Here is a 13,741-nt window from a genome sequence, read left to right as displayed (position 1 = left end):
GTTATTTTCTTTAGCCAGGTTACCAAGTCTATTTATTATTGATTCTCTCTGGGCAGTAGAACCTATTATGAGAACTTCTGTCTTGTCCTCATTTAGCTTGAGAAAGTTCTCACTCATCCAGCATTTTATGCTGGACACGCACGTCAGCAATGGGTCTAGAGCACAGGGGTCGTCCGTAGCCACCGAAAGGTACAACTGGGTGTCATCAGCATAGAAATGGAGATTCACACCGTGAGCGGAAATAAGTTCTCCCAGCGGCAGTATATAGAGGGAGAATAATAAAGGACCAAGAATCGAGCCCTGTGGAATACCAGAGCAGATGTTGTGTTTGTTTGACTCGAAGTCAGCTAGATTAACAGAGTAGCTTCTGCCTGTCAGATAAGAGCAAAACCAGGACAGAGCTGTACCTGACAGTCCTACCCAGTGTTCGAGACGTTGTATTAGAATTGTATGGTCAATTGTGTCAAAAGCCGCCGATTGGTCCAGCAGTAGGAGAACGGACACATCTTTGTTATCAGCAGCCACCCTAAGATCATTAATAACTTTTAAAAGTGCAGTTTCTGTGCTGTGTCCTTTCCTGAAGCCGGATTGGAATTTGTTGTGCACCTTATTGTTCTGCAGAAACACATCCAATTGATGAAAGATAATTTTTTCTAGGACCTTGCCCAGAAAAGGCAAATTAGAGATGGGTCGATAATTATCCAGCACGGACGGGTCAAGGTTGGGTTTTTTGAGTAAGGGTTTAACTACAGCCGTTTTCAGTGAGTCTGGAAAGACACCTGATTGTATAGAGCTGTTTACTATTTTTAGGATATCTTCAATAACACAGTCTACAACCTCTTTAAGAAACGGCGTGGGTATTGCATCCAGCGAGCAAGAAGACGATGTCATTTGCGAGCCTTCCTCGTCAGGGAGGGCAGGGACAACGGTAGCTCCTCCGTTCACCATAATCAGTTCCTCGTCAGGGAGGGCAGGGACAACGGTAGCTCCTCCGTTCACCAAGGCCGTTCCCCCCTCGGCCGATGGGGGCAGTTCAGTAACCATACTGTCATGCTCGTCAGGGAGGGCAGGGACAACGGAAGCTCCTCCGTTCACCAAGGCCGTTCCCCCCTCGGCCGAGGGGGGCAGTTCAGTAACCATAACACTATCTCTTGTTATGGATTCTTCGTGGGTTGCAGATAAGAGTTGTTCATCACAATCTGTTGTTTTGGATTGCTGTGTTCTGGCCAAGGCCAGAGCATGGAGAACATTCTGCAAAAATATCTTTGCTCCTAGCTTATTTAGTTGCCGTTCATCAGCAAATAGGTGTCTTCTGTCGAAGAAAAAACTGAAGTTGTCAATAAAATGCACATTTTTGTCGGTGCATGCAGCTAAAAGCCATTTGCTCAGAGAGAACAGTCTGCTGAAATTCTCGTCTGTGCCTCTCATAGGCGGTAGGGGACCGCTGATCCAAAGCTCTATGTCACTGTTCAGGAAGCTCAATGTGTTGAATAGAGCCCTGAAATTCTCCTTTAACATTTCTGACTGTTTTTCTTCTGTGTCATATGTGCCAGTATGTAGAATCAGGGTTTTCACCGTTTGGTGTTTGTTGACAAGATCCAGTGACATCACGTACGCCACATGAGTCAACAAAAAATCTCTGAATATCTCCATATATAGCATATATGGGCATAAAATGGACGCAGAATCACAAAGATCTTACGGGCATAAAGGGACACAGACAGACGGATACAGAGATCTCCATATATGGGCATGAAATGGACGCAAATAGACAGATATCTACATATATGGGCATATATGGGCATAAAATGGACCCAGAACTATATCTGCAGTGATCTCCATATATGGACATAAAATGGACTCTGACAGACAGACAGATAACAGATATCTCCATATATGGGCATAAATGGACACAGGCAAACAGATGGTCAAAACGGGTCCTATGACAACAGGTATAATGGGGCCGAAGGGCGGCCCAGCTTCTAGTTTAATATAAATTCGCGAACTATTTCTAGAGCGGGAGAGGAATCGTCGAGAGTGCGGTGCGCTCTCTCTCTCTCAGCATTAAACGAATGTAACTCTATCAATCAAAGAGAGAGAGAGGAAGAAGCAACTACAGACTGACTTTTTTTGTGCTTGTGCTGATCGTGGAAATAATTTAAAAGGCAGCACATGCCGTGAATAATCAACATATTCTCACCTTCAAAGCGTCAGACAACTGGTGACTGGGCTGGAATAATGCCTGCATGCGTGCGTATGTCTCCATTATGCTTGAAATCATTTGATATTGGCATTTGATATCCAAACTTTGACAAAGAGAAGAGGCAGGCGCGTTGCGTCAGATATGCTCCGTTAACAAGACGAGGGCTGTATCTCGTTATTGATAATGAGCACCTTATCGATCCGAGCCGGTGGAAAGCTATGTGAGACAACAAATTCAGAACATAACTGGTATCTTTTGCAACTGTGAGTTTGTGGCTGACCAGTGACCACCATCTATGAAGATGTCATTTGACAAGAGTAACAAATATCATTAAAACAATCATTCATTAGGGCTCCATCCCTAAACAAGACAGCTGAGCTCTCTAATGTTAACATGTCGTGAATGCGCTCATAAATATGGATATTCTACAGAGACTGCCATGGGATTCTCTCATAGCAAGGAGGAGGAGGCGAGGAGCACAATGTGGCGTAAGCATGCAAGCAAAGAACTTCTCCGTTTACGGTGTCCAAAAGGCAAAAGAAATACGCCCGGGTAACAAAAATGCACTGCAGCCGGAGTTTTGGAAACTATTCGTCTAGTCCTCCGTTTGCATGCGTTTGCATGTGGACACCCATGGGCGTTCGTGGCTTTACCTCCCCGGGGATTAAAAATCCGTTGTCGTCTGGACAGGGCCAAAAGCAGGGGTCTTCAGTGTGTTTTGGATTCATGTTAATGTGTGTTTTCAGATATTTAACCACTTGAACCGTCAATACTTAATAAACTTGACCTTTCACTCTGTACTTGGTCTGTTCTTTTTCCCCTCTACGCAAAAGCTCTTTGACGAAAATAGCCGATCTACAAGCTCACAACGCCTCGCAGCGTGAGGCGTTGTGAGCTTGTAGATCGGCTATTTTTGGCTGAAGTTCTCTGAATATGTACTCTAGGGTTCAAGTGGTTAATATAAAAAAGGAAAAACATTTTTTCTATCACACAAAGATTTGGAGGACCCCCTGTAGTAACTCTGGGGACCCCCTAGGGGTCCCGGACCCCCTGTTGAAGACCCCTGCAGTAAAGGTTTAGTACAGTAGAGGTAGCTTAAACATCCAGTAGTATTATTGCGACCGAAGGTCGCATTTACCCTGAAAAACCTTGTCGCTTGAGTGACCTTCTGTACAGGAAGTGATGTCAGTGTGATGTCAGTGAGTCGTGACATCACTTCCTGTACGGGGCGGCTACACAAGACTAAGAAAGACAAAAAAAGAGAAGAATAAAAAAGAAAAAAAGGAGGAGGATAAAGATACCAAAAGGAGAGAGAAGAAAGGGTGGATGTCAGCCTCAGTATCATATAGTTACAGTACAGTAATAATATATATCAGGGTGCAGTACCTTAAACATCCAGTAGTGTTATAGAAGATGTCCGCCTCAGAAGCAGTGTGCTGGACAGCGTCAGAGTCTTGGCTCCCTGCCAGAGGAACCAGGATCTTCTCAGTCAGTTCAGGAAGAGTTTCTCTGGCCAGCTTCTCCTTCAGGTTGTCTTTAGAAGAGAGGTTCCACAGGATGCCTGTACGCACATACACGCACACACGCACACGCACACGCACACACACACACACACACACACACACACACACACACACACACACACACACACACACACCAGAGGAAGGTCAGATATATGCTTAAAGCTGTGGTCATCTGTGCTTTAGGGAACACAGCTAATGGGGAGCCTAACAAATAAACAGATAAACTACCCTGAATGGGATGAGTATCATTTTCTGGGTTCTCTGATTGGGATCTGGAGTAGAAATAAATTTAAGTTGTGTTTTAGTTTGTTGTAGTTATCAGGCGACCGCACCCGCAAGCCAGAACCACCAGTGCCATATGCACCTCCAAAACTAGTCCCCTACTTTAAAATCGTATTCGTATAATCGTTTCTTTTGGTATAATAATCATTTGGTATGTTATGTTCATCTTTTATTGTAATTCGTACCACAACTAGCGAGCATAAACTAACTGATTCACATTATGTGGGGGACAAAAACAATGCGACCCCAACTCGGACCAGGTTTGATTGTTTTATTGTTAGTTTTTTCTAAACCAGATCACAGGTTAGTTTCAGAACTAATGCCAGTGTTTCCTCTGAAGCCTGGTTAGTATTGATGAGGTGGAAGGTCTGGTGAGGCCAGGTTATGAATGCTTATTAGAGGGGCCTGGGAGAGACAGAAAGAGCCTGAGCAATGAGTCCAGACAACAACACCCACCCCCACCCCTGCAATGAGTCCAGGCAAACCCACTCAGTGCTCACCACTCAGGCAGCGGTCAGGTAGCAGGGTGAAGATACAAACTGAATTCCCCCCGCGGGATCAAATAGGTTTTAAATATTATTACTGCCTGTATCTACAGGTATGACTTTAATTCAGACGTGACTGACTGGAATGTGACTGTGGTCTGCCTGCGTTTGGAAAGCATTGTGCTGCATAAGTCATTGTTAAAACATTTTCTATTGATTCTTGGGATTCTAAGTAAGATACGTTTATTATCCCAAGGCGGAGAATCAGCCGCCCAGAGGCAGCACAGCAGTTTAAGGTTTACAAAGTTACAGAGAAGTATGAAAAAACTAGAGTACTGTTGTGTACAGTAAATACTATATAAGCCTACATAAACTGTAAAAAAAAAAAAGTCAATGCTAAGTGTCACAAGTCAACACAAATAGCACTACTTAAAGCACAACTTATCAATGCAGTGCCAAACTAAATGATGTACAAGTACTGTACACCCCCTGGACATGATGCTAGTACAGTATGTCACAGGACTTAACCCCAATCCAACCCTTGATGCTGAGAGCCACAAGGCTGCTGAGCTGGGTAGGGAGACACTGTACTGGACATATTCATATCCATACTGTACATATTCATATCCATACTGTACATATTCATATCCATACTGTACATATTCATGATATCCATACTGTACATAAGTGTGTTCCTAAGCTCTGCTGTAGAACAGTGGAGCAGTTCACAGAGGGATTCTGAGCTAAGCCACATAACAGCTGATAATTGCTGCTCTCCTGCTGTTCCTTAAGCCTAAATAATGTTACACAGAAACCACACTGATGAAACCACAGTGATGATGCTGGACAAAAACAACTGATCTACAAGCCATTTGAGCCATAAAAAAGGCTCTAATTAGTTCTCCTGCTATGCCACTAACACGTGGAACGCCCTGCCGCGAGCACTGAAGGAGAGAAAATCCATAACCTCCTTCAAGATTGTTATGAAATGTTACCTACTGTATGGACAGCTGCTACTCCAAACTCCTAATAGACTAAGCCCATACTTAGCCCCCCCCCCCCCCCCCACACTTTACATTTTTAATCTTATTTTATTCTACTTTATGAATGCTTTTTCCCCTTTTGTTATTGATGATATCCTATATAAAGTACTGTGTTCTATCCATCTGTCATTCAATGTTATATGAGATACATAAAGTACTGTGTTCTATCTGTCTGTCATTCAATGTTAAATGAGATACATAAAGTACTGTGTTCTATCTGTCTGTCATTCAATGTTATATGAGATACATAAAGTACTGTGTTCTATCCGTCTGTCATTCAATGTTATATGAGATACTTAAAGTACTGTGTTCTATTCGTCTGTCATTCAATGTTATATGAGATACATAAAGTACTGTGTTCTATCTGTCTGTCATTCAATGTTATATGAGATACATAAAGTACTGTGTTCTATCCGTCTGTCATTCAATGTTATATGAGATACATAAAGTACTGTGTTCTATCTGTCTGTCATTCAATGTTATATGAGATACATAAAGTACTGTGTTCTATCCGTCTGTCATTCAATGTTATATGAGATACATAAAGTACTGTGTTCTATCTGTCTGTCATTCAATGTTATATGAGATACATAAAGTACTGTGTTCTATCTGTCTGTCATTCAATGTTATATGAGATACATAAAGTACTGTGTTCTATCCGTCTGTCATTCAATGTTATATGAGATACGTAAAGTACTGTGTTCTATCCGTCTGTCTTTCAATGTTATATGAGATACATAAAGTACTGTGTTCTATCCGTCTGTCATTCAATGTTATATGAGATACATAAAGTACTGTGTTCTATCTGTCTGTCATTCAATGTTAAATGAGATACATAAAGTACTGTGTTCTATCTGTCTGTCATTCAATGTTATATGAGATACATAAAGTACTGTGTTCTATCCGTCTGTCATTCAATGTTATATGAGATACATAAAGTACTGTGTTCTATCTGTCTGTCATTCAATGTTAAATGAGATACATAAAGTACTGTGTTCTATCCGTCTGTCATTCAATGTTATATGAGATACATAAAGTACTGTGTTCTATCCGTCTGTCATTCAATGTTATATGAGATACGTAAAGTACTGTGTTCTATCCGTCTGTCTTTCAATGTTATATGAGATACATAAAGTACTGTGTTCTATCCGTCTGTCATTCAATGTTATATGAGATACATAAAGTACTGTGTTCTATCTGTCTGTCATTCAATGTTAAATGAGATACATAAAGTACTGTGTTCTATCTGTCTGTCATTCAATGTTATATGAGATACATAAAGTACTGTGTTCTATCCGTCTGTCATTCAATGTTATATGAGATACATAAAGTACTGTGTTCTATCTGTCTGTCATTCAATGTTATATGAGATACATAAAGTACTGTGTTCTATCCGTCTGTCATTCAATGTTATATGAGATACATAAAGTACTGTGTTCTATCCGTCTGTCATTCAATGTTAAATGAGATACGTAAAGTACTGTGTTCTATTCAATGTTATATGAGATACATAAAGTACTGTGTTCTATCCGTCTGTCATTCAATGTTAAATGAGATACATAAAGTTTGGTTCCTGTGTAAACGAGCCGAAAAGCTTACTAGGATCTCCTTTTAGTTGACCTTGTACCAGTGCACTGTACTGTCATGAAAATGTAGGTTTTTCCTATGCAAACTTCTAATACATTCTTCAATCGATCAATGAATAATCAATCAAACCATAGCTAGCTAGTTAACTTGTAGATCAGTCCACCGCTGACGTGGTATACATTGCGGAGAGGGGCATTCATGTGCTTTTTTTTGGGACTCTCAGCACTGGTCACTTCTTGGCACTGACTTTTTGGACACCTTTTTTTTCTCTGCACTTTTTAGGTTTTTAGGCTAAGCATTATTATTATTGTTGTCTTGGTGCAGACACTTAGCTACTGTATATGTATATATATTTTTTGGCACTGTGTTGATAAGTAGTTCCTTATGTTTGAATGAATGGACCATTGTAAGTTATTTGAGTTTGCAATATGCTTAGAAAAGTGCTTTAAAATTGCAATGCATTATAGAAACTTTAGGTACTACTATTTTTTGTTGTGTTGTTTCTTTTCTACTGATCTTGATACTTTATTTGTATATTTTTTAACTTATAGTTGCTCTGTATGGTTGCTTCTCCTGTATGGTTGATTCTCCTGTATTGTTGATTCTTCTTTCTTGTTTGTTTTTTTGTCGCTCGGCTGTACACAACAGTCCTTTTTCTTTTTCTTACTGTCCTGTAACCGTAACTGCTGTGTGACTCTGGGTGACTGAATTTCCCCCTTGGGATAATAAAGGTATCTATCTATCTATCTATCTATATCTAAATAAAGGTTTATTGAAGCCGTGCCAGAGACAGCCAGAGCAACAGATCTACAAGCCCAGACAACCTCCGTAGAACCAACTGACACACCCATCAATCATCATCAACCCCACCTCCGCTGGAGTTTACTTTACATTGATTACATAACGTCCTTGTCAGGTGGAAACCTTGTACGTCCAAAACCCTTCGTTTTGTATCCATAATTTTAAAAAAGGATTTAAAGTAGTGAAAATAAAGTAGTGAAAACAGCCTCGCGGTGATGAAGCATTTTTGTTCACGTTTTTAGAGAGAAAATACCATGACACATTTATTAACTTTTATATTAATGTTTATCAATCAAATCGGGTGCGTTTTGCCGATATTTTTTTGGGGGGGGAAACAATAAGTACTGCTAATGCTAAAGGCCATGAACTAATAAAAAAACATCTGATAATAAATAGTTGTGTGCTCATGCTATTAAACATCTGATAATAAATAGTTGTGTGCTCATGCTATTAAACATCTGATAATAAATAGTGGTGTGCTCATGCCATTGTGCAAGGTTTTCTAAAAGCCATGCTTTGTTTGAAAAGGAGCAGACGACTTCTGACACGCTCTTTATTGCCAGTTTATTGCTCCTCCATATCTACATGAACACTTTCTCCATTTCAGTTCTGAACTTATGGGAAAGTACAGTAAAGTACAGTAAAGTACAGTCAAGTACAGTAAAGTACAGTACAGTACAGCTCTGCTTCTCTGCTAGGCTGACTCTGGTTCAGTGGGAATGAGCTTCACTACTTAGGGTCGATCCATACCGTTATAAGGAGCCTAACTAATTTCGGTTCGGCACTAGGCAAACCCAAATATGGTTCGCATCCCCCGGTTCGGGGGGGCGTCAACCGACTAAATTCGGCTCTACGGTGCTGACGAAATGTTGTGACCTCCCGACTTAATTTCGGTACTCAGCGGTGTCTTCTCATTCATTCATCCCGGCTTCACGTTAATATTCTCGGCTGTGAATCCAAGGAAACAGCCGTCGTTTGTGTGGGACACACGCCGACTTCCAAATGCTTGTGTGGCCGTGTATTGGGCATCAGAGAGCGGATACTGGAGACGAAGAGTGGTGGACTGGGAGGCGCGCGCGCGACACACACACACACACACACACACACACACACACACACACACACACACACACACACACACACACACACACACACACACACACACACACACACACACACACACACACACACACACACACACACACACACACACGCCTTTGCTGCGTGTATCGCTGCTAACGCGTCGCCGACCGTTTTAAAGAGAAAAGAGCTTAAACACAACTTTGCTAATTGCTAGTGTTCCGTGTTGATATGTTTTCCTTTTCCACGACGAGTTGTGACTGCGTGATGACATGCATGCAGCAAGGGAGGCGGCACGTCTATAATGTGAGCTTGTAGATTAAATGTTTTTGACAGAGCCCGAGCCGAGCGTTTGTGAGTGTGAGTGAGAGAGAGAGAAGAGACCCCGCTGGTGCTGCTGCCTGCTGGAGCTGCTACTCACTGGACCTCCAGTCATTCAGTGTGCAGCGCGAGGGCCAGTCAGATATGTATATCCGCCCTGCAACGCTCATTCATCGGCCACAAACGTCGTCATGCCACGGACCTCCAATATTTACAAGCGACTTGGGCACATAGCCGTTAAGAAAGTATGGATGAACTCCCCCCGAACCTAAATAATTTCGGGTCGGGGCGTCCTCCCGAACCGAAATTAGTTAGGCTCCTTATAACGGTATGAAACGACCCTTAGTCGGAGGCCTTAGGGAGATAGAATGGTAATGTTGTGCTAATCAGTCTAAAAGCGCCACATTTTGCACAGATGTAGCTCAGGGCATGCTCTAATGATTTAGCTAGGGCGCCCGAGTCGACGACCTTCGGGGTCGCCACAGCGGCCAAATCAAGTTGGGCTCCCATTGACTTTCTATACAGGAGGAAAATACCCAGAAAAACATTTTTTTTCTGGGTATTTAAGTAGGATGTGAGGGGTCTAACTAGAGGTTTGTCATGATGCTGAATCCATTGCAAGCATTTGTTTTGCAAAAAAAAAAAACATTCCTTGGGCTAGAAAAACCTTCGTTTTCTGGGGCCATTTGTACCCCAAGGAATGTTTTTTGTGCAAAACAAATGCTTGCAATGGATTCAGCATCATGACAAACCTCTAGTTAGACCCCTCACATCCTACCTCAAAGGTCGCCGACTCGGGCGCCCTAGCTAAATCATTAGAGCAAGCCCTGGGCTACATCTGTGAAAAATGTGGCGCTTTTAGACTGATTAGCACGAAATATCCCTAAGGCCTCCGACTAACTCTTCTTACAAACATTTCTAAGGGTGCTCTGCTTATGTACCGGTTCAGCTGTGACCATACAGTAGGCCATCAAAGTGTTGGTTAGTGCAGTGGTTCTCAACCTGTGGGTCGGGTCCCCAAATTATTTTGGGGAGGTCCCCAGATGATTAACTTAATGTGCAACATTGTTTCCTCACTCAACAGTAAACAAACCAACATAAAGTTTAAGTGTATAGACTAGAGGGTATCTGCACATTTATAAAGTGACAATTTAAGGACTTTTTAATGCCTCTAAAATGACAAATTAAACATTGGCCACATTGTGAAATATTAAGAGGCAGATCTACATGCTCACAACGCATCGCAACGCGAGGCGTTGTGAGCATGTAGATCTGCTATTTTTACAATAGAACCGTGTTATACAAAATGTAATGCCTAAACTCTTAGTACTCGTCAGGGTGTGGGGGGTCCCCAGTTCAAATATGATTGTTTTGGGGGTCCCCAGTTCAAATATGATTGTTTTGGGGGTCCCCAGTTCAAATATGATTGTTTTGGGGGTCGCGGCCTGAAAAGGTTGAGAACCACTGCGTTAGTAAACAGATGTAACTAGTCATCAAAGTATTGATTAGTAAACAGATGTAACTAGTCATCAAAGTATTGATTAGTAAACAGATGTAACTAGTCATCAAAGTATTGATTAGTAAACAGATGTAACTAGTCATCAAAGTATTGATTAGTAAACAGATGTAACTAGTCATCAAAGTATTGATTAGTAAACAGATGTAACTAGTCATCAAAGTATTGATTAGTAAACAGATGTAACTAGTCATCAAAGTATTGATTAGTAAACAGATGCAACTAGTCATCAAAGTATTGATTAGTAAACAGATGTAACTAGTCATCAAAGTATTGAGTAGTAAACAGATGTAACTAGTCATCAAAGTATTGATTAGTAAACAGAAGTAACTAGTCATCAAAGTATTGATTAGTAAACAGAAGTAACTAGTCATCAAAGTATTGATTAGTAAACAGATGTAACTAGTCATCAAAGTATTGATTAGTAAACAGATGTAACTAGTCATCAAAGTATTGATTAGTAAACAGATGTAACTAATCATCAAAGTATTGATTAGTAAACAGATGTAACTAGTCATCAAAGTATTGATTAGTAAACAGATGTAACTAGTCATCAAAGTATTGATTAGTAAACAGATGTAACTAATCATCAAAGTATTGATTAGTAAACAGATGTAACTAGTCATCAAAGTATTGATTAGTAAACAGATGTAACTAGTCATCAAAGTATTGATTAGTAAACAGATGTAACTAGTCATCAAAGTATTGATTAGTAAACAGATGTAACTAGTCATCAAAGTATTGATTAGTAAACAGATGTAACTAGTCATCAGACAGTTGGTTAGTAAGCTAACTACTGACGTTGGGAAGGTTGATCAATCAATGAATCATGCTCTGACACTAAGCTGAGAGGAAGGGAGGAGTCTTCAGTTTAGCTGTGAGAGACACGGTAATGACTTAATGAGTCATCCATGACTCCTGACTCGTGGCCTGTGTGTGTGTGTGCGTGCGTGCGTGCGTGCGTGCGTGCGTGCGTGCGTGCGTGCGTGCGTGCGTGCGTGCGTGCGTGCGTGCGTGCGTGCGTGCGTGCGTGCGTGCGTGCGTGCGTGCGTGCGTGCGTGCGTGTGTGCGTGCGCGTGCGTGCGCGTGTGTGGAGCCTATATAGGGTCATGCAGGTGGATCAGATCTAGGGTCAAAGTGCACAGATGAGTGACAGTTAACATGACAGCTGGGTGACGTTGTGGGATGAGCCAATCGGAACTCAACCAAGAAAGGTTTGCAATTTCAAAAAGAAAATAATCACAGCGTGCAAGGTTTCGATCAATCGCAGCTACTGTGTACACACCCACCATTCAGCATTTATTTTTTGCAGCTACACATTAACCCCTTAAAGGAGTAGTTCACCCAAACAATGTACATATTTCCTATCAATTCCACACCCCTAGAAGCCTTGAATGTATGGATATGTTGGGGATATGCACTTAGAATGGAGTTTCACAAATAAATATTGTGAAAATCTACAATCTACAATCAGATCTGCAAATGCTCACAACGCCTTGCAGCACTGTGAGGTGTTGTGAGCTTGTAGATCTGCTCTTTGCATAACATTCATCAATTATCTATATATTATTTGACAATTTGGCCAATTTTTGACCAGTTAAGTGGTTTGTTGATTACTTTTGTAATGGTCTTTTTCTTTTCTTTTCGAGGTATTAAAAAGGTCTTAAAAATATCTTAAATTGACACTTCACTGTCAACTGGGGACGTACCCCCTAAAAATAATGTAGGGACCCCCCTGGGGGTCCCGACCCACAGGTTGAGAACCACCCCCTTAAAGGAGCGTGAAGTGAACCCCCCAAGCTGATCTTGTAGTGTGTTTTCAGTTAGTTGATGTTAAAACATGACTTTCAGCAGCACAGCTGCACTGCTAATCCTGTCCATAAAGGGTGTGTCTGTCAGTCTGTCAGTCAGTCAGTCAGTCAGTCTGTCAGTCATCAGTCATCAGTGTTGTCACAGCGCAGCCTGACACACCCAGCCTGGGCTCAGCTCTCTGTGTACCCTAACCCTAACCTTATGCAGCGGCACCATTGTACCACCCGGGATTCAAACTCGGGTCTACCGCATGAAAGTCCACCATCTTATCCCTGTATACATATATATATATCTATATATATGTATATATCATATATATGAGATATACATATATATATATCTATATATATGTATATATCATATATATGAGATATACAGATCAATCTGAAACAACACTGAATATTGTGTAAAAAAGCATTGCAGATGCTATAGAACCCCAAATCATAACTTAACTCTGGACTTCAAGCAACTCTGACTTCAGAAGGTTGACGTTTCTCTATTATAAATCCTTGTTTTGAGTGACCTTGTGTAATATTATAATATGTTGATATTCATGAGCTGTATGCCATAAGAATTCTAAATCTTAACAAAAACGGTTCAGAGTCTTGCTCAAGGACTCAACTCTGGAGAGGAGCCCGGGATCCAACTGGGAACCCTCCGTGTTCTAATGACGGTTTCTCTACCCCTGAGCCACTGCCGCCCCATTGATTGATAATGTAATAGTTGTGGACAGGCCTTACCGGTGATGTTCTTTCGCAGTTCGTCGTCGTTCTCCTTCAGAGCCTCGATGAGCTGAGGGATTCCTCCCTCCTCGATCAGTGACACCTTAACACACATTAAAGGTATATTCAGTGATTGTATTTCATTCAAATAAAAATATAATTGGTACATTTTCCATTCATTCTCCTCACTAGAATGTGTGCTGACCATATAAGGACTTCCACCATAGCCCGTGTTACGAGCATAGCTAGATTCGGGTTTCAGAGGTGGCCAGCCAGTCCTTGACCAATCAGGGTAGAGAATGGCCGTAGTTATGTTATGATGTTTAGTTATGATGGTCAAAATAAAAGTTTTGAGAACCACAGTCG

At 41.3% G+C, this 13,741-nt stretch overlaps 1 protein-coding gene across 1 annotated transcript in view; it reads right to left on the bottom strand.

Moving 5' to 3' along the window:
- Positions 1-13,741, bottom strand: part of pkp3a (plakophilin 3a) — a 93,530-nt gene that overhangs the window by 19,675 nt on the left and 60,114 nt on the right. The window contains exons 9-10 of the mRNA XM_080736235.1: positions 13,394-13,478; positions 3,590-3,764 (exon numbers count right to left, since the gene is read on the bottom strand). Coding sequence (XP_080592361.1) covers positions 3,590-3,764; positions 13,394-13,478 — 260 coding nt within the window. The remainder of the gene's footprint in view (positions 1-3,589; positions 3,765-13,393; positions 13,479-13,741) is intronic.

The sequence above is a fragment of the Nannobrachium achirus genome (assembly GCF_963921795.1).
Source record: "Nannobrachium achirus genome assembly, chromosome: 11".
Classification (NCBI taxonomy): domain Eukaryota; kingdom Metazoa; phylum Chordata; class Actinopteri; order Myctophiformes; family Myctophidae; genus Nannobrachium; species Nannobrachium achirus.
The sequence above is the reverse complement of the archived record's forward strand: the minus strand, read 5'-3'. Positions and strand labels throughout refer to the sequence as shown.